General features: G+C 37.4%; 1 protein-coding gene across 4 annotated transcripts in view; it reads right to left on the reverse strand.

The window, feature by feature from the left end:
* SLC4A4 (solute carrier family 4 member 4) overlaps window positions 1-24470 on the reverse strand; it is a gene marked incomplete at both ends in the record, with an annotated part of 298688 nt that overhangs the window by 55073 nt on the left and 219145 nt on the right. For all 4 annotated transcript variants that reach the window (XM_079717224.1, XM_079717222.1, XM_079717223.1 and 1 more), the window contains 2 exons: window positions 8495-8565; window positions 20696-20967. In XM_079717224.1, the coding sequence (XP_079573350.1) occupies window positions 8495-8565; window positions 20696-20967 (343 nt within the window). The remainder of the gene's footprint in view (window positions 1-8494; window positions 8566-20695; window positions 20968-24470) is intronic.

Genomic DNA, 24470 nt, shown 5'->3' on the forward strand with positions numbered 1-24470 from the left:
TCTCATGATTTCATCAGAATAGTACATTACACATTTTTGTTTGGCAGCCTTTTATACTTATTATTTCATGAATAGTGTTTGTGATGGTGGTTGATTCACTGTAAATAATTCTGGTTTTGATCATTTGTAATTCAGTCATAGAATAAGCAAAAAGATGTAAATGATTCTTCTTTAGTTCATGGAAATACTGAACATGTATCAAAGCAGCAGACTGGGAAAATACCCTCATGGGTTTCAATCTCAACTCTATCACCACTCAGTTGGAACACAGAAAAAAGTAACTTCACTTTCCTGTGCAACTACAAATAGGACTTTTTACTTAAATAGCTGTAAAAGAGTACCATGAAGATCACTGTGATCCTAACTTTGGAAAATGCTCTAAAGTGAATAGTATCCTTCACATGAAAACCACTCTGTTTACAGTTCAGTAAGTCATGGTGGAAAATCTACAACCAAATAACACTGGTTCCTGAAAGAAGGAAATACTGTGTTGGACACATCCAGCATAGATGTCAAGTGACATGAAGAAGAAAGAAATCCCTCAATCCACTGAAATATGTAAAACATTGTGTGTATGTACATTTATCTGGGAAGAGTGACCAAAGATTTCATTAGAACCTCAAAGGAGGCAGTGATGCAAAGAAGCTTCAGAAGTATTGCCTTCGTGTTGTTATAACTGAGATAATTCTGCCCGCCTAATATGACATTCTCTGTGTATTTCAACCACACTCCAATTTTCATTCACTCTAAGAGCAACTTCCTGCTTTCAGGATTAACAGTGATTTCTTAACCCCTCAGCAAATGTTCTCCAATTCAAAGAAAGATTAATCCTTTTGTACCTACTTCTTAGTAAACTATTCTACATCCGTACTTACATCCTCAGAGGCATGTTAAACTTAACCATGTTCAAAAACTAACTGCTAATCTTCCTCAAACCTGCTCCCCCTAAGGTCTTGCCCATTCCTGTTAATAGCAACTTCATCCTCCTCGATTCTAAGAACAGAAAACCTTGAAGTCATTGTTAATTCTTTTCTTTCTCGCAAGTCACATTATGGTGAAGACTTTATATTAAAATACATCACATCTCACCCGTAACTATGGCTACCACTCTTGTTCAAGCGACCATTGTCTCCTCTGAGCTTAATGCAGGAGACTTCTATCTCGCCACTCTGTCCTTTACTCCTTATAGGTGATTCTCATTTCTCTATGGCTTTGATCTTTATTCCTCAAAAGTCTATGCACAGGATTTAAGTGATTAAATCAGAACTTTAATAACAAGACAGTTGGGAATATAATCTCAGAAGTCCTCTTTGCCTGTCAGAACTCTCACAGCACATGATCTCTAATTCTCATGATGTTTCTAACCTTCTATTGCAAGCACACTGTAGCTCCCTTCAATGAGACCATCAGTGTTATAAGGTGCAAATGCTCAGAGAGATGTCCAATGGGTCTGGTGACCTGCATCTAGGAGAGATGTCAAGTTTGGAGACATCGACTAAGCAGTCAGCTGCAAAGAGTTGATCACTGGAGTAATAAAATTTAATAAAACTACAAAGGGAAAGTGTGCTAGAAGAAACGAGTGTAAAACATCTAGGGTACCTGCAATGGAAGTAAAAACACCACAAAAGACTTTGAGAGTGATGGGTAAAAGGAAAAGTACAATCACAATGTTGAAAATCAAAGGACGAGAAAAGAGTAAATGTGGGGGAGGGTTGATAAGGGTCTAATGTTGCAGAAATGATAATGAGGGATGAAGACTGAACAAAATCCATTGATTTATTTTCATTGCTTTTTCTGTGACTAGAATATTTTTGGTAATTTCTTGAGGTGAGTTCAAATAAGGGAAATGAGTTGAGAAATATGTGAGGATGAAAAACTGAAATGGCAATTTCAGACAATTTTTAAGAAATACAGTAACAAAAGGAAAGGCTAGAGCATGCGAGCATTACAGGATCAAGGCAAGTTCTTTAGGGCTGGTAAAGACTTTTGAGATGCTTGTGGTGGATGAGAAGGAACCCAGTTATGGGTATGGAAGGAAAAAGGGGGTGCTGGGAAAAACAAGAATGGAGGAAGGAAGGTGAAAGATTAAGATGCAGAGAGAGAAAGGGAGATTGACAAGGATTTGGTCTCTTTGGACAGGATGGGTAAAAGCCAGAAATGACAAAAGTATAACGCCTGCAAACCAAAGGGACTGTGTGTCACCAAAAAATAAGAAAGAAGAGCAAAGACAGGGGCAGAATTCAATTTAGGATACAGCAGGCGCCAAAAGAAATGTTTGTTAAATGAATGAATGAAATCACTCATCAAGACACAAATATCTGACATATTTAAGGAAGATATCTATCAGTGTAACTACTCTTTCTATCTGGAGAACAAAACTAAAGTAAAAAAAGTTCAACTTAGATCGTCAGGTAAAATCCAGTATTCCCAGTTACATATGAATTTCAAATAAACAGTGAATAATATTTTTAGTATAAGTATGTCCTATGTAATATGTAGGACATACTTAACACTAAAAAAATTGTTCATTATTTATCTGAAATTCAAATGGAATTGGGACCCTATTTTTTTTTTCTAACTCTGGTGATATAGGCTATTTTGAGTAACAAAAGAGAAAGTAGAACAATGTGGCCAAAAGAAAACAGAAAATGCACTGGGCCCCAATTACATGGCTAACTAAGATAAGCTGTAAGGGAACAATAAAGAAGAATAAAAGCAACAACTTTTAAAAGTTTTATTGGAGAAATAAAATATGTCCACTTAAATATTAACTAAAAATTCAAGGCAGCAAAAGCAAGTGTCTAAATGAATGGTACAGAGATGATTAGATCAGAAGAGGGACTGATTAATTTCACTGAGCACAGGGAAAACAAAAGTTAAACTGCACCTTGAAAAAAGAACTGGTCTTTGTAGAACTCTCATACTCAAAAGGCAGTAGGAAGAAGTGTGGCAGGACAACAAAACTAGAAAGGAATGACGGAGAGAGTTACAAAAGCCAATGAAGAGGGGAATAAAAGTGACAGACTTTGGGTGTATATTTCTTTCTGCATTGGCAGAAACAAAGAGGTAAAGCATTAGATGGAGAGACACCATGAGCAAAGATGCGGATTCGGGGACATACGATGCTTCATTCACTCAGCCAGTAAGTCCTTTAGGCACCACTTATTGAATGCTCACCATGAGGAGGAACTCACAGTGACTGGACCAGAGCAGAGTGTCTGTGTAAATGGGTAGTGAGAAAAAAGGTGCAAAGGAAATGGGACCAAGTTGCTGATGGTCTTAACTGAGGTCAATCTCATGAAAATAGATTTCCACCTATTTTTATGGATCTCATTTTCTAGAGGATGACCCTATTTGTATTGAGTGAATATGTTTATAAATCTTAAAAGTAAAATGTATACTGAAGGATTAATTTTAAAATTTAAAACACCATAGTAGCCTCCGCAAAGACAAAAGTGGGGTATATATGAGAGGCAGTGGGAAAAATTTTGACAGTCATTGAAGCTAGGTGATGTGTACATATGAGGATTTATTGTACTATTCTATTTTAGTGCATGCTTTAAATTTTCCATAATATTTTTAAAAGTAGGAACATGTACTCTTTAAGGAGATTTAAGGACAGAATAGTTTTTGCACTTCACTTTCTTAATGAGAGAAAATCACAAGGATGCTATGCACAAGAAGATTAATATGACATTCCATTTCCCATGAAAATGAATGTTAGCTCCTAGAATCACCCTGAAGGTACATCAAATCAAAGCACTTTTACTTCCATGTCTGACTGCCAAGTGGTGTTTATGAGACTGTAACAGGCCTTGGGCCCATGATTAACAGCATCTCCATGTAGACTATCATGATATGCTTCATTGGGTAATACAATAAGCAAAAAAATTCAAAAATAAAAATTGAAGAGTCTACATTGCTCTCTTTGAGTATCAACTGGTAAAATGTAAGCCTTTAAACACACACACACACATATATTTATATATAAACATATATATAAATGAGGGTAATGCTACAAATAAAAGTCTCAAGGTTAAGTAGTTAATGTACTCATTTAGGACTTTTTCCCTGCAGTGGGTAAGCCAGACTTGCAGTGATCTTCAATCTTACTTTATGGTCTACAGGATGTATGTAACCTGTGACTGTAGTTATGTATACTGTTGTGAAATACCAAAACTAATTGGTTGTTTACTTATGATTAAGATATAGAAAGGTGGGTTTCCCTGATGGCGCAGTGGTTGAGAGTCCGCCTGCCGATGCAGGGGACACGGGTTCGTGCCCTGGTCCGGGAAGATCCCACATGCCGCGGAGCGGTTGGGCCCGTGAGCCATGGCCGCTGAGCCTGCGCGTCCGGAGCCTGTGCTCCACAACGGGAGAGGCCACAGCAGTGAGAGGCCCGCATACCGGAAAAAAAAAAGATACAGAAAGTTACAGGAGACTGTTAGTTGTCCCAACCTAACAACAAAAGCAAGCAGGATAAGCTATAAAATCCTAGTTTTAAAAATTACACCAGTGAGATGAGGATGCAAAGAAACCTAAATACACTAAATTCCAAAGTTACAAGACCTTCATAGGAGAGAAGAGATCCATGGCTGCCTCATCCATGGCAGAGTAGCAGGTGGAAGATAAATGCACTATAGATGGAGGGATGGAGAAATAAGCCAAATCTTTAATGAATTTTTAATGGTTGCCTGTAGTCTGGGGTGACACGTTGGAATTCTGTGGAGCCTCAGGTGTCGACAAAGCCTGCGTCCGTCCGCCCACCAAACTTTCTAATGGTCTTTGTCAAATGCACAGATAGTTTAGAAAAGCCTGGAGATTCAACAGAAGAGCTGAGAGAAACCTCTCTTAGACACAGAGTCTCCATCAAATGCAAGAAAGCCACTTTTCTAAGATGGGAAGCAGGGCAGGAGAGCAGAGAGAAACCCCTCCATGGCATTCAGCTACTTCTGAAAGGGCTAAGGCATCTGCCCTCTGAAGGTGGGGGGGCAGAGCAGTTTGGCAAAGAAAGATCTCCCAAGGCTCAAAAAGCTGGGGCATAAAACAGGAAATAGAGCATTTCAAAGCACTTTCTGGGATGATGGAAATGTTCTATATCTTGTTTCGTGTGGTGGTTACATGAGGTAAAAACTTGTCAAAACTCATTGCAATGAGCACATAAGAACTGTGTCTTTTAAGGTATGACTCAATTTAATAAAAAACGAAAACAAAAAGGAATCTAACATGAAAAACAAATACTAACCGATCCATTCTATCACGTCTTCAGAAGAGAAGCTTCTGACATTAGATTTTGAAATCTGCTCTCTCCCTCTAAGAGCTGGTAAGTGAAAGCCAGCAAATCTCAACACTAATTGCTTAGATACAGTGTGGATAAGCTGTGGCTGGTCTCAAAGATTTACAGAGCCCTTTTAAAGAGCTTTGTTTTGCAGGCTGAAGGGATGGATATTCCAAGTGAGAAATCAATGGGAAAACTGATGAAGGTGAGAAGATTTAAAGACACAATGATTCCAACAATAAATGCAAATAATGGAAAATCTGGCTTTTTATCTTGAAGGGTGGTTATTCTTGAGTTCTAACTTCTGTCTAAATGCTCTCATGTTCCGTTTTTCCTGCTGTTTCCCCCAGAAAACACACCCATACCACAAGGAAGAAGCAAGCTTGTCTTCATGCTAATGAAGCTGAAAAGAAAAGGCCTTCCTTCCTCTGACAGGATGTTCTTAGGGCCTTGTGAGAGGACGCCTCATGGGTGCCCAGGGGCTGCATGTCACTCTTACAACACCTTCTTTCATGATCTAATTATGGCCAGATGAAAAGAAGGAAATAAAGTCCTGCTGACTGTAGGTCTTAGGAAAGGTTCAGGGGAACTGAGCTAGTGTGGCCAAACACACAGAGGACCCAGTAGGTGGTTAGAAGCAGTGGCTTTCAATTTCTTCTCTCCACCAACCTGAGTTTTGGTGACAAACAGCCCAGTAGAATGATAAGAACACCTAAATAGAATAAAAACAGTACCTAACATTGATTGAGAGACAAGTATGTGCCAGCCACTCTGCGAAGTTTTGCCTATTTATTAATCTGGCTCTTCTAGCATCTTTGAGGGAATACTCTTATCATCACCATTTTACAGATGGGAAGCTGAGAAGGTTCCACAGCCTGTTTTTAAAGTAGTGGGGCCCTGTGTTTGCAACCAGTCTGACATGAGAACTAAGTATCTGTAAATCCTTCTACAGGACATGCTATTCTGCTTCCCCAAAGAATGGAAATATGCAGATTTTGGAGTTAGAAGGCCCTGAGTCCAAATTCTGGTTTTACTATATACTGGTCATATGGCCTTTGGAAAGTCAGCTAACCTTTATAAGCCTCTGTTTCATCTATAAAATACAGGTAACATCATAACTCACAAAGGTATTGTGAGGATTATAAACAATTAATGTAAAGAGCCTGGTCCCTAGTAGGTGCTCAATAGTAGGTGCTATAAGTGATGATAATAAATCGTATTACCTCCCTAACACTCGTTTTTGGATCACATATATGTGTGTGTGTGTTTATGCAAAGTATACATAAAGGAATAGATACAGATAGAAAAGGAGAAATAAAGAACAGAGTAAAAGTTGTCCTTTATAATTACATACACACACATTACATATTTTTCCCTAATTTCTTCTCTAGAGGAGCTGGACATAGCAACTTAACATTTTAATTAAGGTGTGCAACTGATACACACATGAGGGGACTGTTGCCCTGGAGTATAGAGCATTCATAGGAAGTAAAAAAGTAAACAATAGTAAACATTCCAATTTGCAACCACTGAAGCATCATGGTGCAATTAGCAATAGCACAGGTCGTGGAACCACCCAAACTTTAGTTCAATCTTTGTTCTACTAATTTATTGCTATGTGACCTAGAGCAAGAAAGGTTATTTACCTTCTGGAGCTTCAGTTGCTCTCATTTATAAAATGGAGATAATTATGCCCAGTAGGTTGTGTTAATGATTACAATACATATTAAGGTTTATAACAATGATAATATGTATAAAACACCTGGTCTCTTGTAGATGCTTTATAAATGGTAGCTAAATTATCATCATTATTGCGCCTTTATGTCCTCTGTCATGGTCATACCAGAAGTCAACCACAATGTCCATTTGTTTTCCATGAATCTTATAGTGACATCTTATTATAATTACATATCAATTACTAGAGTCTCTCCAGGACTTGCCCAAAGACAGGGCTTAAAAAATTCATTAATTTTAAAGGTTTCCTTGATTAGTTACAAAAACAAGTTAGGAAACAATCTCTTTTTAAGTCATTGGAAGTATTTTATTAATTTTTATTGCAAATGAACTTACCGTTTTAATTAGTTACATACATATTTTAAATTTTTAATTAGATTTTAATTAAATTCCTTAAAAGTCTAGAAGGAAGTATTTTTCTCTGTGTTTTAGTCACATCCTTTTAGGCACTAGGCTGGCTGGCTGGCTTGAAGATTGAAAACTGAACTCTCTTCTATATGTGGCCTTTAAAACATATACATACTCTTTCATATACACACTCTCTCTCTCACACACACATACACACACACACGCTCTCAAACATGGAAGAAACAGAGAGGCAAAGTTTGGAGAAAGTCAGAGAAAACAGTAAGGAAAGAAGTCAAGAGAGCCATTGAATATGAAAACAAGAGAGAAACAGGGTCAAGTGAGAGTTGTCCAGGAAAGATACAAAGCATCATCTTTGAAAGGGATGTTGTGGGCACTGATTATATAATATCTGCAGAAGTGTTCTGGTCTCCTGAGAGATGGGCACTCGATCAATACAAAGTATTATGTATGGGTTCTGTCTTTATAACTGAGAGATTGATATTCTTTGGTAAGATTCCATATCCAGTGTAGAAGGAACACAATTACAAGTCTGAAACAGCACTTTCCCCTTTTTCTCTAACACAAAAGTCTTCTTCCAGTGTGCGACCTTCCATGCAAAACAGCTCATTTTTAAAGCTTAGTTCCAGTCTCTTAAAGATCCTTGGTTACAAGCCATGGGAAAGGATATCATGTGACAGAGGCACGGTCCTTTCTAAGTGACACAGGAAGTGTCCTGCTACAGTCACCCTCAGTGAAGGGAACACAGCACCATCTGGTAGTCAGAAGAATTCATAATCGTACTAGAAACAAAGAGAGGATACTACACTCTCACTTTGCAACTTCGTTCACTTTCCCTTGTGAAAATATTTCAAGGTGACAATTAATGGACATAACAGTCAAATTCCTGAGAAGGTTTGAAAAGTATGTTGCACTTCAAGTGCACTTAAGTTTAAAAGAAAAAAGAAAAGGAAAAAAAGCTGACTAGAGTACAGAAAATGTTTTTCTTGTCCCTCTACCATCACTGACTATTAAATATGTGTTCAGACTAGGCTTGCTGAGTGGTGGGAGACATCATATTATGAATATTATTAGAGTGTACAATATGCAAATGATCTGAAATACTAAGCCACTTACCGCGTCAGTAGAAGAAACAGTTGGCAAATCTTCAGGAGCCAATGTGGTATCATTTGACATGGAGATATTAACTGTAAGCAAAAGACCATTTTTTACTGTAAAAATAAAATTAAAGTGACCTATATGCACATTTAGGAATTTAAACAAGCAGGCTTAGGCATTAAATAAAATGTCTTCAATAACAACATAAAGGCACAATAAGTTTTTCTTTATTATAACTGTATTCACCTTTCACCTACATAAAACAACCAAAAATTTGGACATGTCTTTTGTGCTCTAATCCGATAAGAAACAACGACAAATACTTAAGGAGATGATATTGTACTTTGTTTCAGGTTTAAAAAAAAAAAACAACACTTCTATGTTACTAAAAGGCACTAAATATATTTTGCCTAGTGGAAAAAATGGCTGTTAATAAGTGAGGAAGTTGATCACTGGCTTCACGCACAGTCAAATCTCATGAATTGAAGCTTTACTAATTAAGAATCAACTCATTTTGGAACTTTGGAAATTTGGAATTCATATGAGAGTATATCTTTGCAAAATGTGTGAAAACAAAAAAGTGCTAAATAATAAATTATACATAATGTATTATTATAATGAGCATGAATATTTAATCTAATTTTTAAATTATTTTCCTACAGTTTGGCATCATTTGTAGATTTATGAAGATGTCACTTGCAGAAGAACCTAGTTTATTTATTAAACCAACCCTCCTCTTTGAAATATTTCATTGCTTCCTTTCTACTTATGAGTCTAAAATTAAAACATAGGATTTAAAAAGTATTCTATAATTACAAGATTTTTCTTTATTGGATAAGGTCTTTTCCTATTATTTGAAGCTTTATGTATTAGAAAATAAATTGTTATGCAGAGACTATCCCTCATTTACGTAAATATTATGAAACAACACTTACCAAGTTTTTGTCTTTGAGGCTCACAAAGTTCATTTAACATCCGAATTGCTAATTATTGTTTGGTCCCAGAGCGCCCCCCAACCCAGCCCCCAGACCTCTAGCCTGTCTTCTTAGTTTGCCATGCTTTAGGTCTCACTTATATAAACTTCTAAGAAGAAACAAACAGGTTTATTCGACTGTTTCAATTTAGAATATAAGATCCCTGAAGGAAGAAGAAAAGGGGCATGCCTTGTTCACTGCTTTTTCCCAGAATCTGCCCAGTCTGGCACTTAACAGGAACTCAAAAATATTTGTTAATTATTCAACCTTAAAAAAGAAGGAGGGCTTCCCTGGTGGCGCAGTGGTTGAGAGTCCGCCTGCCGATGCAGGGGACACAGGTTTGTGCCCCGGTCCAGGAAGATCCCACATGCCGTGCAACAGCTGGGCCCGTGAGCCATGGCCGCTGAGCCTGCACATCCGGAGCCTGTGCTCCGCAACGGGAGAGGCCACAACAGTGAGAGGCCCGCATACCGCAAAAAAAAAAAAAAAAAAAAAAAAGGGAAATCCTGCCACTTGCAAAAGCATGGATGAACCTGGAAGACATTATGCTAAGTGATGTAAGTCAGACATGGAAAGCCAAACACTGCATGGTATCATTTATAGATGGAATCTTAGGAAAAAAAAAAAGTCTGGTGGTTGCCAGGGGTTGGGTGGTGGGGGAAATAGGGAGAGCCGGTAAAAGGGTACAAATTTTCAGTTGTAAGAGAACTAAGGTCTGAGGATCGAATTATAACATGGTGACTGCAGTTGATAATACTATACTATAGAACTGAAATTTACTAAGAGAGTAAAACTTAAGTGTTCTCACCAAATAAAACAAAATAAATATGTGAGGTGATGGATATGTTAATTAAATTAGTGGGAATCCCTTCACAATGTATACACATAAGGAGATCATCACGTTGTACGCTTTAAATATAATTTTATTTGTCAATTATACTTCAATAAAGCTGAAAGACAATTGTTTACTGTCAGTAAGAGAAGCTAGGAAAGGGGTCATTCAATGACTACAAATGAATGACAGCAGATAAAGGCAAAAGAATTGAAACAAGGAAAACAAAAGGGGAGAAATTACTTAGCTTCCGTCCTAGTTTTTTGCAATCCATTCTGATCTTTGAAGGCTCTGGACATGTTAAACTTTTAACCTCTTGCTAGCTGCTGCTAGGGCTTCCCTAATTCATCAGTAAAACAAGCACACGTGCAGACTCTGTTTTCTCATTCTTTGTGTTTCATTATAGGTCACAGAAAGAATCAAAATAGGATAAAGGATGCTTGGCCCAAAGAGTAAGACAAAACATAAATCCCTGAAGGAAGAAGATGTTAGTAAATTATTAGTAGTAAAACCTAGAATCTTATTACTATTTTGTTCTAAAAAGCTTAAAGTACATTTTCTTACATTATTCCATTTGCTCATTTTACAACATATAAGAGCACAAAACAGGTATACTTTTATACCCGTTCTATGTTGGATGGGACTCTGAGGCAAGATATGCCAGGTTTCTTGCCCAGGATTACAGAGTCAACCAGAAGTAGAGCTGGTACCAAAACCTTGTCCATCATTCTTCCTTTTCCTACCCAATATTTCTATTCATCAAAATCAAGATGATTTATGTGGCCACAGAATTCAAGGTGGGAGATAACGATTCACCAATGTTAGATGATGTGGATCTCTCTACTGTAAATAGAAATGTCTGACCTGTCTAAGCACTTGGAGGAAAACAGCACATGAGAAATCAAAGGCACTATTTAGAGGGTGTCTGGGAAGCTGCCTTTCCTGAGCTAGATTCTTTGATGCAATTTTATGAGCTTCCTGTCCTAACAGAGTGAAGGTCTTTTTGCAACACACTTTTCTGCCTAGTGTGAAACAAGTAGTGAGGAGGGAGGAGGAAGGTATTCCAGGCTCTTTCCTTGTGAAATGAATGAAAGATAATAAAGACCACGAGTTCCAATCTGAACTTTAGTAACTACTCTTGAGTTCTGGATACATGTCAATTTGCTCATCCAAGTTTCTTTCATCTTTTCAGTATTCCTCTGAGACAAGCTATGCACATTGGCCCTCAAAATCCCAAAAGACCAGTATCAAAACAAAAGTAAGAAGTATATACTTTTCTTACTTATTTTAATAAGTAGCTGCTTCAAGAGAAAAACTTCCAAATAAATATATAAACAAGCACTTCTATAAACAGACATATTGGCAGGATATGGCAGAGCCCATAAATAAGATTAAAAGTAAATTTCTTTAAGCTCATAGAAGAGAGAATGATCAATTCCAATTGGAAGCTTGATCTACAAGAGCCCTTGGTCACCACTTGGATCCAGACACATACAATGCAAATATTTTATCAAACAATTGCAGAATGATCTGTGTGTATAGAATCTGTAATATCCTTAATTAGGATTCTGGAAAGGTGAAATGGAAAAGCCAAAACACACTGCACTCTGTGTCTTCACTATCTGCTTAGCACCATGGCTTATGAAGCAAAGGAACATTTTGCTCTAGGAACCTGGTTAATTTAGAATGAGCCAATTGTCACTGGGACAGCCTGTGTCCCATACTTGGTTTCAGGTAATTTACACAGGTGGATCATTTTACGTTCCTTGGATTTTCACGTCTTGATCCTCCTTTCTGTGTATCAAATTTTAGCTGATCCTCTGGAATGGAGGAATGAACACAGTAATAGATGTTTAAAAATGTGTCTGTCATACAGATGGTCAACAGGCACATGAAAAGAGCTCAACATCACTAATTATTAGAGAAATGCAAATCAAAACTACAGTGAGGTACCACCTCACACTGGTCAGAATGGCCATCATTAAGAAGTCTACAAGTAACAAATGCTGGAGAGGGTGTGGAGAAAAGGGAACCCTCCTACACTGTTGGTGGGAGTGTAAATTGGTGCAGCCACTATTCAAAACATTTTGGAGGCTCCTCAAATAGCTAAAAATAGAGTTGGCATATGACCCTGCAATCCCACTCCTGGGCAAATATCCAGACAAAACTGTAATTCAAAAATATACATGCACCCCAATGTTCATTGCAGCACTATTTACAATAGCCAGGACATGGAAAAACCTAAATGTTCATTGATTGATGAATGGATAAAGAAGATGTGGTACATATATACAATGGAATACTACTCAGCCATAAAAAAGAATGAAATAATGCCATTTGTTGCAACAAGAATGGACCTACAGATTATCATACTAAGTGAAGTAAGTCAGAAAGAGAAAGACAAATACCATATGATATCACTTATATGTGGAATCTAAAATATGACACAAATTAACTTACTTATGAAACAGAAATAGACTCACAGACACAGAGAACAGACTTGTGGTTGAGAAGGGAGAGGGGGAGTGGGGGAGGGAAGGCTCAGGAGTTTGGGATTAGTAGATGCAAACTATTATATAGAGAATGGATAAGCAACAAGGTCCAACTGTATAGCACAGGGAACTATACTCAATATCCATAATGGAAAAGAATATGAAAAAGAATGTATATATATGTATAACAGAATCACTTTGCTGTACAGGAGAAATTAACACCACATTGTAAATCAATTGTCAATAAAATATTAAAAAAAGAAAAAAAATGTGTCTGTGACTTTTCCACCTTAAGCTGGCTTTTAGTCTTTGTGTTTAATGAGAGATCTAGAGAAAGAACAAGCTGCAGGAGCTACGAGGAGAAAAAGGAGGTGATATACACACATCAATGATATATACCTCCTACATAGAGAATATCAACTGTACTGGGTAAGGCTGTTCTTCTTTATCCTCTAGTGACCTGGCACCAGGAACTACCCCATGAATCCTCCGCTCTACACGTTAGCAGAAACGGTACCATCAGGAATATGCACCAAAGCTCACTTGAGGCTAAGAGGTCAAGTAGGAGCAACAACTGGCCACCGAGGCAGATTTGCCTGCTCTGAAGCACCATCACCTCACAGTATAGAGAAAGGAGTCCCAGGAGAACTGCGCTGGAATGCTGGCTGCTCCACCTTCTGGAGCACAGTGGCCCCAACTCCCTTGCCACATAATCTTGAGGACTTTACCTCACTCCTCTTGACCACAGGTTCTGCATTGGTGAGACTGGATTTGATAGCATCCACCTCATAAGGTTACCGTGCAGATTAAATAAGGCAATATAGGCAAAATTGCTAGCACAGTGCCCAGTACCAGGTAAACTCTAAATAAATATAGCTAAGATTACTATTAGCTTCACCACCCAGAGAAAGCAGAACTTGACCCCAGGAAGAATGTCAGCTACCTCACAAGGTTTATGTGATGATCAAATACATATATATTATTAAAATATTATATATATTAAAATATAGTTTATTAAAATCCAGTAGTAAAATGTCTGGCATTTGGATGGTACTTAATAAATTAGGCAAATCTGAATTTATACCTTCAACATAGCTTCTTAGGGTGGAACTGATTAACCTGCTCTGAATAAGAAAAAATTTAAGCGTATTCTCCATGATAATAAACCTTTAATGTTTTATTCCATTCTATGTAAGCAACATCTTAAGGCAACTAAGTAACTGGAAAATAAATACAGAATAAAATTTAGAATAAGTGTCTTGCCTGCACGGTCATGTCAGATGTATTTAAGGATTCTGGATAATGTGAGCACACGAGTGCCTCTTGATAAAGTCAAATATTTATGCTTTAAGTTTCCAGATCAATAAAAGGACAAAAATGGCTTTTGTAGGGATGACAAAGTGAAGGAGGAAAACTTTGGAAGAAGCAGCTCTTGGGAAATTACCTGCCACTATTTCAGCCTTAAGTCTTAAAACAAGCAAAATTAATAGGAAGTTTTTACTCACTATTTCTTGTTATTATCCTTTTTGTTTTCCTAAGTACGTTTACCAAAACTTCATGCTTGAGATTTCCACTGTCATTAGACAAGTTCAAGGTAAGACGTTCTTTAATCCATGAACACTCTATTCACATGCTCACCTATGATGCTGCACTGGAGCTGAGCTACTATCTGGTAAAAAGCTGGATATATTTAGACACTACTTTCACAAAAACTTCTCTTCTATACCCACCCATCATTATACTTAGGATGTGCACAGACATTATTCTCGGGGACATTTTCCAAATCTGGGTTTTATTCAAACCCAAAGCTAGAGAATTACCCAGGTCTGGTGATTATCCAAATACACTGCTTCTCCTTTTCTGATTCCTGCAAGCTTTATACAGAAACTGCTATAATATAGGTTAAGTCAATAAAAGAAAACTAAAATGATGGGTCTTTCAAATATCCATGGTTATCTCAAAAGACCATGTTACCATGAATGATAAAATGTCAGCTGCGCTGGTAAAGTATCTTGGCAAATGCAAGCCTAAGCAGTGCTACAGCAGAGGGCCTTGCACCTCCTGTTCAACCCTCGGTTTATGACTTAAACCTACTGTATAAGCAAAAGAGGGAATGACATAAAATAAAAATAAAAGTGCATAGAATATGATGCAAGTCATGGAAGACGAATTAGGGTTATCTTTTATGTCTTAATTTTCTTTTAATGGGCTAATTATGAAGCACATATTGACTATAATATGGGACCACAGGAGACACGATCCAGCAATTCTTTTTAATGGTTATGACATACTGGTGTATAGCATTTATTAAGATAATAGAAAAATTATATACAAAAAAAGGTAACGAAATTCCACTCTAGTGACGATAGTTTTAAAGCATTTGGAAGCCTCCTCATGCTGTAAATATAACCAAGGTGTGGAAATGGAAGCCATGCTTACTTCCAATCACTTGACTTAGTCTGACAGTTTCATGCCAGGAAAAAGGCCATGTTTTACTTAGAGATACTACAGACAGTGATGCACTCGGTGTCTGAGAAAGGCTTTATTCTTCTTAATCATTCATCCATTATTAAGGATGTTCTCCCTGGAACAGTCAACACTGAATTGATAAGATATACCCCTTCTGTTAAGAGTATAGTGTCTGTCCAATTGAGGCAATTTTCCTTGCCTTTCTAATTTGTTTATCATATTTAGCAAGCCTTTTTCCCCTCCAGACACAAAACCAACACTTGGTCAGAAAATTTATTTTGACTGTTTCCAAAATATTAACAATGCCCTTGAGTGTATAGTCACTGCAACCCTGACATATTAGGCAAATGAACAAAGGTACTAGGGTAGAAATTTACTTATAAAGTCTAGGTCAAATGAATTTCTGACCTTATTCATTCAAAAAGTAATTAACACTAATTAAAAAGCAACACACTTTATAAAAAGCAGTGTGTATATATGTGTGTATGTGTGTGTATATGCATGTGTAAGTGTGTGGTGTGTGTGCGCTGTGTGTTCTGCTTCATTGCAAGAAGCACAATTCTTAAAAAGCAATGAACTGCACCCTCAGTAAATTTTTGTTGATAGCAGAAGGGGAAGAAGAAAAGGCAGCAGAAGGAAGAAGAGGAGAGGGGGAAAGAGAAGGAGGAAAGTCTACATCCTGTTCCCTATTTACAGAATTCTAGCATTAACATTTTTGAATGAATTTCGTAGATAGACTCTTCTTAGAACTAGGTATCTCACCTCTGGGACTTTAGCGCCTTTTTCTACATGACTGTGTATAGTGTACAACACTTTTGTAGTCTTGAGATTCAGGGGTATAGTATTAAATGATCTAACTATGATGCACTGAACTCCTTAACATTTTTCCCTTTAAATACCACTTCAATGTTTCATACTTATCTACAACAGTACCTTAGTTTTTGTTTGTTTGTTGGTAAGCTTACAGTGAAGCCTAGTCAATATCTTTTCCTAGGAAAATTTAAATTTAATTTTAAAATGGAAATTTAAATTTAAAATTTAAATTTAACTTCCTTTTCTAGGGAAGTTAAACATGTGAACCCCTTTAAAAGAATACAACTAAAAGATTTAACTGCTGGGGCATCTTTTGTGGGACAGTGAGAAATGAGAAAAACAACAAACTTTTACTATTAGGTGCCAAACAATTTTACATATCCTATTTCATTTAATCCTTATAGTAACCTCTAAGAGTAGGTACAATTACTAACCCAGCTCACAGATTATAAAACAATGACATGAGGAAATCAGCCTGGCCCAAGGTCACACTGCTAACTAGAGCTAAAATTCAAACTCAGTTTCCTTTACTCCAAAGAATTTATGGTTTATATTTTATCACACTAACAATTTTCTAAATTGGGATGTTGGTGATGAATGAAATATTGTGAATTGTCCTTCAACTGGATATTGTTCAGTTTTCATTCTGGGCTTTTGAACTGAATCATCTTCTTTCCTATATATCCTCTGCTATGTAACCATCAAGGAATAGTGGGAAATAGAACATCTATTACCTCTATTAATACATTAATTAATAACTATCCTATTTCTAGGAAAAGAGAATGCTAGCACAAAAAGCATGTGCTAATAAAAACCTGACTGATATGTCAAATTTCATGGCTAACTTTCCTCTTAGCAATTGCAACTAAGCTTCCTTAGTTCTTCAATAAATGAGAACCTGGGTGTATGACGGGTTACTGAGCAGCAGATGGGGGCAGGAGGAAGGGACAAAAAGGTGCATTAAGAAAAGGAAACTCAGGAGATGATGAAGTTTTATGGAAGCAAGTGAGAACAAGAAAGATCAGGAAGGGGGGAGGAAGAGTTGTCTTCACAAAGCACCAAAAAAGCCACAATATTATTGTGGCCATGAATATAGTTTTCTTAGAGATTAAGTGACCCCTATCTCCTTTCCTGTAAAATCATTCCTCAGTTTGCAGGATCACGACTCCATCTGCACAGTTGCTGGTTCATCGTTACATACTGTCCCAGTGTTGAAAAACAAGTCATCCGCCAGTTTAAATATTATTGGCTCATTGATTGAATTCTTTTACTAGGAGTGCATGTTGCGATGAAAGACCAGTCTTTTATTGTTTTTAGAACACTCACTCTAGCTGTATATGCAACTGTATTATTCTCTCCCTATTGGTTTTCAGTTTGTTGCCATGAAGAACTAAATTTATGATGGGTCTATGCAGTCTTCTATCAAAAAGTATTAAGGTTATGGGAGAAATACATGATCATTCATCTTAAAAAGGGTTTTGTAAAACATGAGATTGTCCTGAAAATGCAAATATCCATTTGCTTTTTTCCATACCAGAAACAGATCTCATCCCCATGGATTAAATAATCCCTCACATTCATGTACATATCTTCCATGAGTGCCACTCGTCTGAACGACTCTAAAACTAAGGGGTGCAACCAAGAGTCTTGCTGCAGAATGAGCCAATTGCCCACAACGTTTGCTTGGAATGGAGGATGATGAAGACTGGTTTGCTTGTCCTGTCATTCATACTTATGAACCCTAAATTTTAATAAATAACAACAGCAATAATAATGGTTGTTATATGGTTAACATTTAATTACTTACTAGAAACTGTCCTAAATGCTTTGTCTGTAAGACCTCATTTTTTTCTTCAAAACAATTCTTTAAGGAAGGTACTATTATTAACCCCATTTTATAGGTAAGGAAGATGAGGCAAAGTTTCCTTGGGTAAAGGAACTTGCCCAAAGTCACGCACTGGGCATTAGCCAAGAGGGACTTGAATACAAGATTTTCTGACTTCAAAGCCCTGCTACGCTGCTTTATTGGTAACCCCCAGAGGTAGTGGAATTGTCAGAATCCTTCCAAGACAGCTCCTAGCTATTTAGGACAGACTTTTTATACAACCTAGGGAAAACAGGTCAAAGGAAAAGTTATCTATCACCCCCTCAGCCAGCACTTGCTATGCATGGGTAAAATCGGTTCAAGCCTCAATATCACTTTCTCAAGAAAACAGAAATCCTTTTTGGAAGGAAAATTACATGTAAAATTTTTGTTGTACTTTTCACAATGAAAACGCATTCAGATATGTCTTCCCTGGTTTCAAACTGCCTTCTCTGCCAGCATCCAATTAAAACAATGAATGCAAGTTTCCAATAGCCTCAGGTAGGTGTGGGGCTGACACTAGGGTGATCTTTGTGACAGCTATGCTGACAAAGTCCTCATTTGGTTCATGAACACTTCAAACCTCCAAACAGCTGGTAGTATTTTTTTTCCTCTAGAAAATCTTAATGTATGATTACTCAGAATGCCTAAGAAGTCAGCACATAGACTTTTCCACAAATAAATAAATATATAGATAGATAGAAACAAATAAGTAAAAAGGAAAGTTCAAAATCCCACAATTAAATATGTCTGTGATCCGATATTTTGAATGAGTGTAGTTTGGACTTCCCCCGCAATGTCCAGGATGCACGGTTAGAGGGAGTTTTACCCCCTTCTCTCCCAGGAAGAGTTCTAGGAGTTGTGTAATTGCAACACATTTTCTGCATCTCTCTGGGGAGGATATTTAATTGGTTCTAATCATATCTGTCATGTATTAAGTGCTTACTCTTTTCCAAAAACTTCTTAAGTTTTGAAATATTTCTAATCAGTATACATCTTAACAATATAGGTCTTTATATCTACAGCACCCATGTTGCCTGAATCTTCAAATTTCCACTTTTTACCTGTCTCTGCTTGCTTTTAATAAGCATGGGATTTATTTTAATGTGAGCTGATTTTCCTTAAACAAGACAAAAAGAATACATAAGTGCAAAACCCAACAATGCCCTATCTTTTCACCAGTGTCACTGACTGACCCATTTTTAGGGAGATACTGGTCTCTTTACTCTCATCTCTCAAGATGCATATGGGTCTTATAAGACTTCTCCATCAAAGTGGTAGAGGAGGTGGCAGATATACCACCAAAATAGCCAGGAGTCATCTGACACAGCCTGCACAACCATTAAAATTCTTCATAGTTCTTGTTGAGCTTTTGAATTAAGCATCTTGCATTCTAGTCTATTACAAAACCATGTTTGTTTTACTGTAAACAGTAAGTGGTTTTTCCTTAGAATGTATAGATAAACGGCTGTTACATGAATGTGCCCTATGTTTAAGCCCAGGTTTACACAGCCCTCAATACACTGCTGTGCTTCTGGTGCTACAAGACCTTAGTCAAAAAGTATATCAATTTTTTTTTTTTTTTTTGCGGTACGCAGGCCTCTCACCATTGTGGCCTCTCCCGTTGTGGAGCACAGGCTCCGGATGCGCAGTCTCAGTGGCCATGGCTCACGGGCCCAGCTGCTCCGCGGCATGTGGGATCTTCCCAGACCGGGGCACGAACCCACGTCCCCTGCATTGGCAGGTGGACTCCCAACCACTGCGCCACCAGGGAAGCCCTCAATTTATATTTTAAGGGATGATGACCTGTAGCTAATGTCACAACTAGGGATCACTAGCACTATTAGCATTTAATTTTCTGACACAAATGTCTACTCCTCATTCTACCAAAGCAGATGTAAAGCAACTTTCCCCAGAGTAAATCTTTTTTTCCCCAAATGCCTTCCATATTATAAAGTGATAATGAATTACTCCAAGAAAAAATTCCAAAGACCAAATTGAGCACTATTCTGTGAAAAGGTTCTGAGGCTGACTCAGGTTTAGCAAGATGGATGTTAAACTGCTAAGATGTGTAGAATCATATTCCTGACCAACAAGTTTATTTTATGTCTTTCCTAATCCTAGAATATAAATCTTCTCCAAGAACATAATATTCCTTCTTTTATTTCTTTCTTTTGTTTCTTCTTTTCCTTTCCTTTCTTATTTACGTTGTCTAGCCCAGATGAACTATAAAGCTCTACTTTATCACTAGGTGACTCTAGTCTGAATTTCTTTCTTAATTTCATGCTTCAAATTATATAAAGTGAATTCGTATCTTGCTTCTTCTATAAGTTTAAGATAATCTATTTAGAATTTACTTAAGGAAGAGATTCCTACAGCGATAAGGAAGCAGCAAACTAAGGAACAGAAGTTCCGAGGACTAGGTTGGTATGGTCCTTAATATCTCTTATATAGATACCTGGTTTCCTCACCTATCAGAGAAGATCCAGAATAATGTACACAAAATTTCCTTGCAAATACTGTAGCTTGAGTTAGTTTCAAAGCACTGAGCTAATTATGTTCACATTCCTGAGCTCCTGATTTCACTTCCTGGTTGAATCACATGGCTAAGATACCTCAGGCAATGAGACTATAAATTCATCAGGATGACTTCTCAGAGAAAATAAAACCCTTTCTTGAGGATCAGGATACTGTGTTGAAAGTTTGCATGCATGGAGCCTACGGCTTCCTCCAAACACAGGGTAAGCAGAAACACTATAAGCATGCTGTCCTCACCTGGGTTGGGAGGCATACAAACACAGGAAAATTGAGTATTGTAGCCCACTTTGAAGTTGGAGTTGATGGGGTAGTAATCAGCTAGCTTGATCATCTTCTTGAAAGCATCATAGATAAAGATGAAACTAATCAGAGAAGAGAAGCCCTCTTCAGTGAAGCGAGTGAAGTACTGAACCAAGAAGCTGGCATCAGTGGCCACCAAAATGAGACACATGAAGGCTGACCACAGGCCAATCCAAAGGCGAAACTCCAAGTAGTCAAAATTATGGTCCCTGGAAAGAAGGCAGAAAGGCATTTAGACTCCTCCTCCAAGGAACACAAAGAATAACACAATACTACCAAATGACTATAGAATGATTGTTAAAAATATAAGATCTCTTTTAGCCACTAGATATAAAGCTCATTCTTGATTTTATCCATAAAGTATTACCCTTAAGGATTTGGTCTAGTGACATTAGGCTACCACTAAGAAATAATTCCAGAAGTTTGAGAAAAGCACATCAAAAGTAGTCATAACATTTGAATGTAAATAACTCATTAATTTTCTTCTTGTATTCATCCTTTTATCATTATACAGTGTCCTTTTTTACCTTTCTTTATGGCCTTTGTTTTAAAGTCCATTTTGTCTGATATGAGTATAGTGACCTCTGCTTTCTTGTCAAATCTGTTTGCATGAAATATCTTTTTCCATCCCCTCATTTAATTTTCTCATTCAAAAAAGACAATCCCTGCCTTTACAGAATTTACAGAATAAACAATTTGAAAGCATAACATTGGTACCCAGCATGTGTTCAATAAATATTTGTGGGCTTTCTGCTTAAGGAAGATGCTAAGATAAATATGTTCTCTGTCCCCAAGTCATCAAAGTCTACTGAGGAAGACAAACTGATAAACATAATCACACTATAAAATACTAAGTGATACCTAAAGTTCCCACAGTGTCACAGAAGAAGGAGTAACTAATTCGGGCTGGCGTGGGTTGGGGGACAGATAAAGTTGCAGAAAAAACTCAAGGTATTTAAGGATAAGCGGGAACCTTCTGGATAGACCAGGGAGGGCCAAGCCAGGAAGAGGAAAGAGTACTCAAAAAGGCAAGTGGCATGAAACTGCGTGCAATTCTCCCTGTGGACCAAGTGCCACCAACACAGGGAGATGGGATCAGATGTGTAGGCTGTAGTTAGACCAAGAAAGGCTGCATTGCCATGTTACCACTAGACACTACCACTCCTCTTGAAGCTCACTCACAGGTATGATAACCTTCTGCTGAAGCTGTGTGTGAAGAACAGTTTTAGAATAGGTTGTCTCCATCTAAGTGGGCCATTTTTTTTCAATGCCCTTTCCATTTCTTACAAGTAAATTAGTTTAAGATTCACATTTAGGAAAAGATGGGTCAAGTGTTGACATTTTACCATTTCATACTGATTCTTTCAAAATTATGTGGAGAGTGTTTTACAATAGTTTTTTTTCCCTCATCATTTGCGATGCAAAAGCAGTTACTGGTAATCTCATTTCTTGTGTAAGAAAAAAATAAATCAAGGATCATGCATACTTGAAGCTTGATAGCCTTGCTTTTAGACAATGAGTTTCTGATAACTGACAGCCACATATTTTAATACTTTCCCAAAGACATCGTATCACACCTTCATCACCAACATCCCAACCTGGGCCACCAAGAAGTCTTTGACCGATTCTTATTAAGAACCTCCTTACTAATATCCATGCTTGCCCTGCTCAAAGCCATTTTCCACATCACAGCCAAAATGACCTTTTCAAATGTAAATCAAATGTCCCAGTTTAAAATCTTTTGGTGGCTTCTCCCTGCTCTTAGAATAAAATTCAAATTCTCTACCTAGCACAGTGCCTGGAGCATAGAAGGGTTCCAATAAAGAGTTGGTAGATGAATTAAGCCATGCCTGCAGGTTACGACTTGACAGAGACAGTTACAGTACTGTCATTGGCTGATGAGTTATCACAGGTAACCAGACAATGACCAACTGAAAATTTTACTGAATATTAGAATTAAATTTGCTTAGAGTTCATGTGTCAACTTGACTAGGCCATAAGGTGCCCAGATATTGAGTCATACATTATTCTGGATGTTTAAGGGTGGTTTTGATAAGATTAACATTTAAATTGGTAGACCTGAGTAAAGCAGATTGTTTTCCATAATGAGGGTGGGCCTCATCCAGTCAGTTCTTCAACTGAATAGAACAAAAAGACCAGCTTCCCTCAAGCAAGAGAGAACTCTCCAGCAGGAGGACTGCTTTTGGACTTGATTTGTAGCAAAGGTTATTCCTAGTTCTCCAGCAGACAGCCTTGGAACTTGAACTGGAACATCAGTTCTCCTGGGTCTCCAGGCTGCTGGGTCACCCTGCAGGTTTTGGACTTGCCAGCCCTCTATAACTGTGTGATCCAATTCTTTATAATAAATCTCTTATATATGTATACACATATCCTATTGGTTCTGTTTCTCTGGAGAATCCTGACTAATCACCAACTGGTCAAATATGCCTCATTTTATAGATGAGGACACCAAGGCCAATGGAAACTAAGTCATTTATCCAATGCCAAGGCTTTAATGGCAGAGCTGGACCAGAAACCAAATCTCTGTACTCTTCGACTGCTCCTTTTAAAAATTCCAGCACAGTTCATCCTGTCCAATTTATATGTAGCTCATGGTAGGGTGGGCCTTAAAGTCACTGTCCTCTGTTTCCTTCTCACCAAATCACACAAACAGGAATACATTACCAAAGCAGGAGATTAGTAACACTTGGGTAGAAAGTTATCTTCTATAGATTTCCTGAAATCTTTCTGAAGACATCTTTGGCATTCCCTCACAGTTCCCTTTATGTCTGGAACGCCAGTATTTAATCTTATGCATGTCTTTCTGAGATAAGTAGACTCAAGAAAAAGCTAAATTCTAGGAATTTGAAATAATTTACATTATCACACAGTGAGTCAGAGCTCAGAAACAGTTTTATTACTTCTGAGCCAACAGACTTTTTCCTTAAAATAAAGTTTTAAACAGTTATCTAGTTTTGCTTCCCTAACAAGATGAAAGTTAGAGCAATCTTAATTTGTTCTAAGAATGCTAATGGTTGTTTACAAAATTGATGTTTACAAACAGGATGAGAAATAAATCTAATCACCAGCTAATGGTCAGGAACACTATCAGTCTGAATACAAAGGGGAAAAAATGCATGTATAAACTGAAATCTTAGGACCTGAACAATATGCCAAAATAGCTCCTCTGAAATACTTAAATACTCCCAGACTGGCTCTGTAAGAATAACCCAAATAAAATCACTAATACCAATCACTCCATTAGGTAGGAAAGTGATATGTTTACAACAGCAAGAAGAAAGAGGAATAAAAGATGAGGAACTTCTTTAAACAAGCCGATCAACAGTAATGAGTACAATAAAAGGCAATGTTACATCCAATAAGACTATTAGTCCCCTTGGTGCCAAGTTTAAATAGCAATTAAGTTATAAAAAGTTACAAGCTATAAAAAGGAAATGATAGTAGAGACCAAAGAAGCTATAGTGAGTGAGAAGGAGAAAATGGGTGTATATCCTTTTAGTAACACTCAGTGTTTCTAGAGATTTTAAGTGATAGTTTTGAGCAGCATAAACCCAATAGTACAGACAAACTGAAGAACTCACATTTGAAGCATGCTTCAGAAATCAGCCACTGACAAATAAATATAAACTCCCTGAACTAAATGATTAAATCCAGGAACTGAACAGAAGAAAATCATAATTTGAAGGCCAAA

The sequence above is a fragment of the Hyperoodon ampullatus genome, assembly GCF_949752795.1.
Source record: "Hyperoodon ampullatus genome assembly, chromosome: 1".
Lineage (NCBI taxonomy): Eukaryota > Metazoa > Chordata > Mammalia > Artiodactyla > Ziphiidae > Hyperoodon > Hyperoodon ampullatus.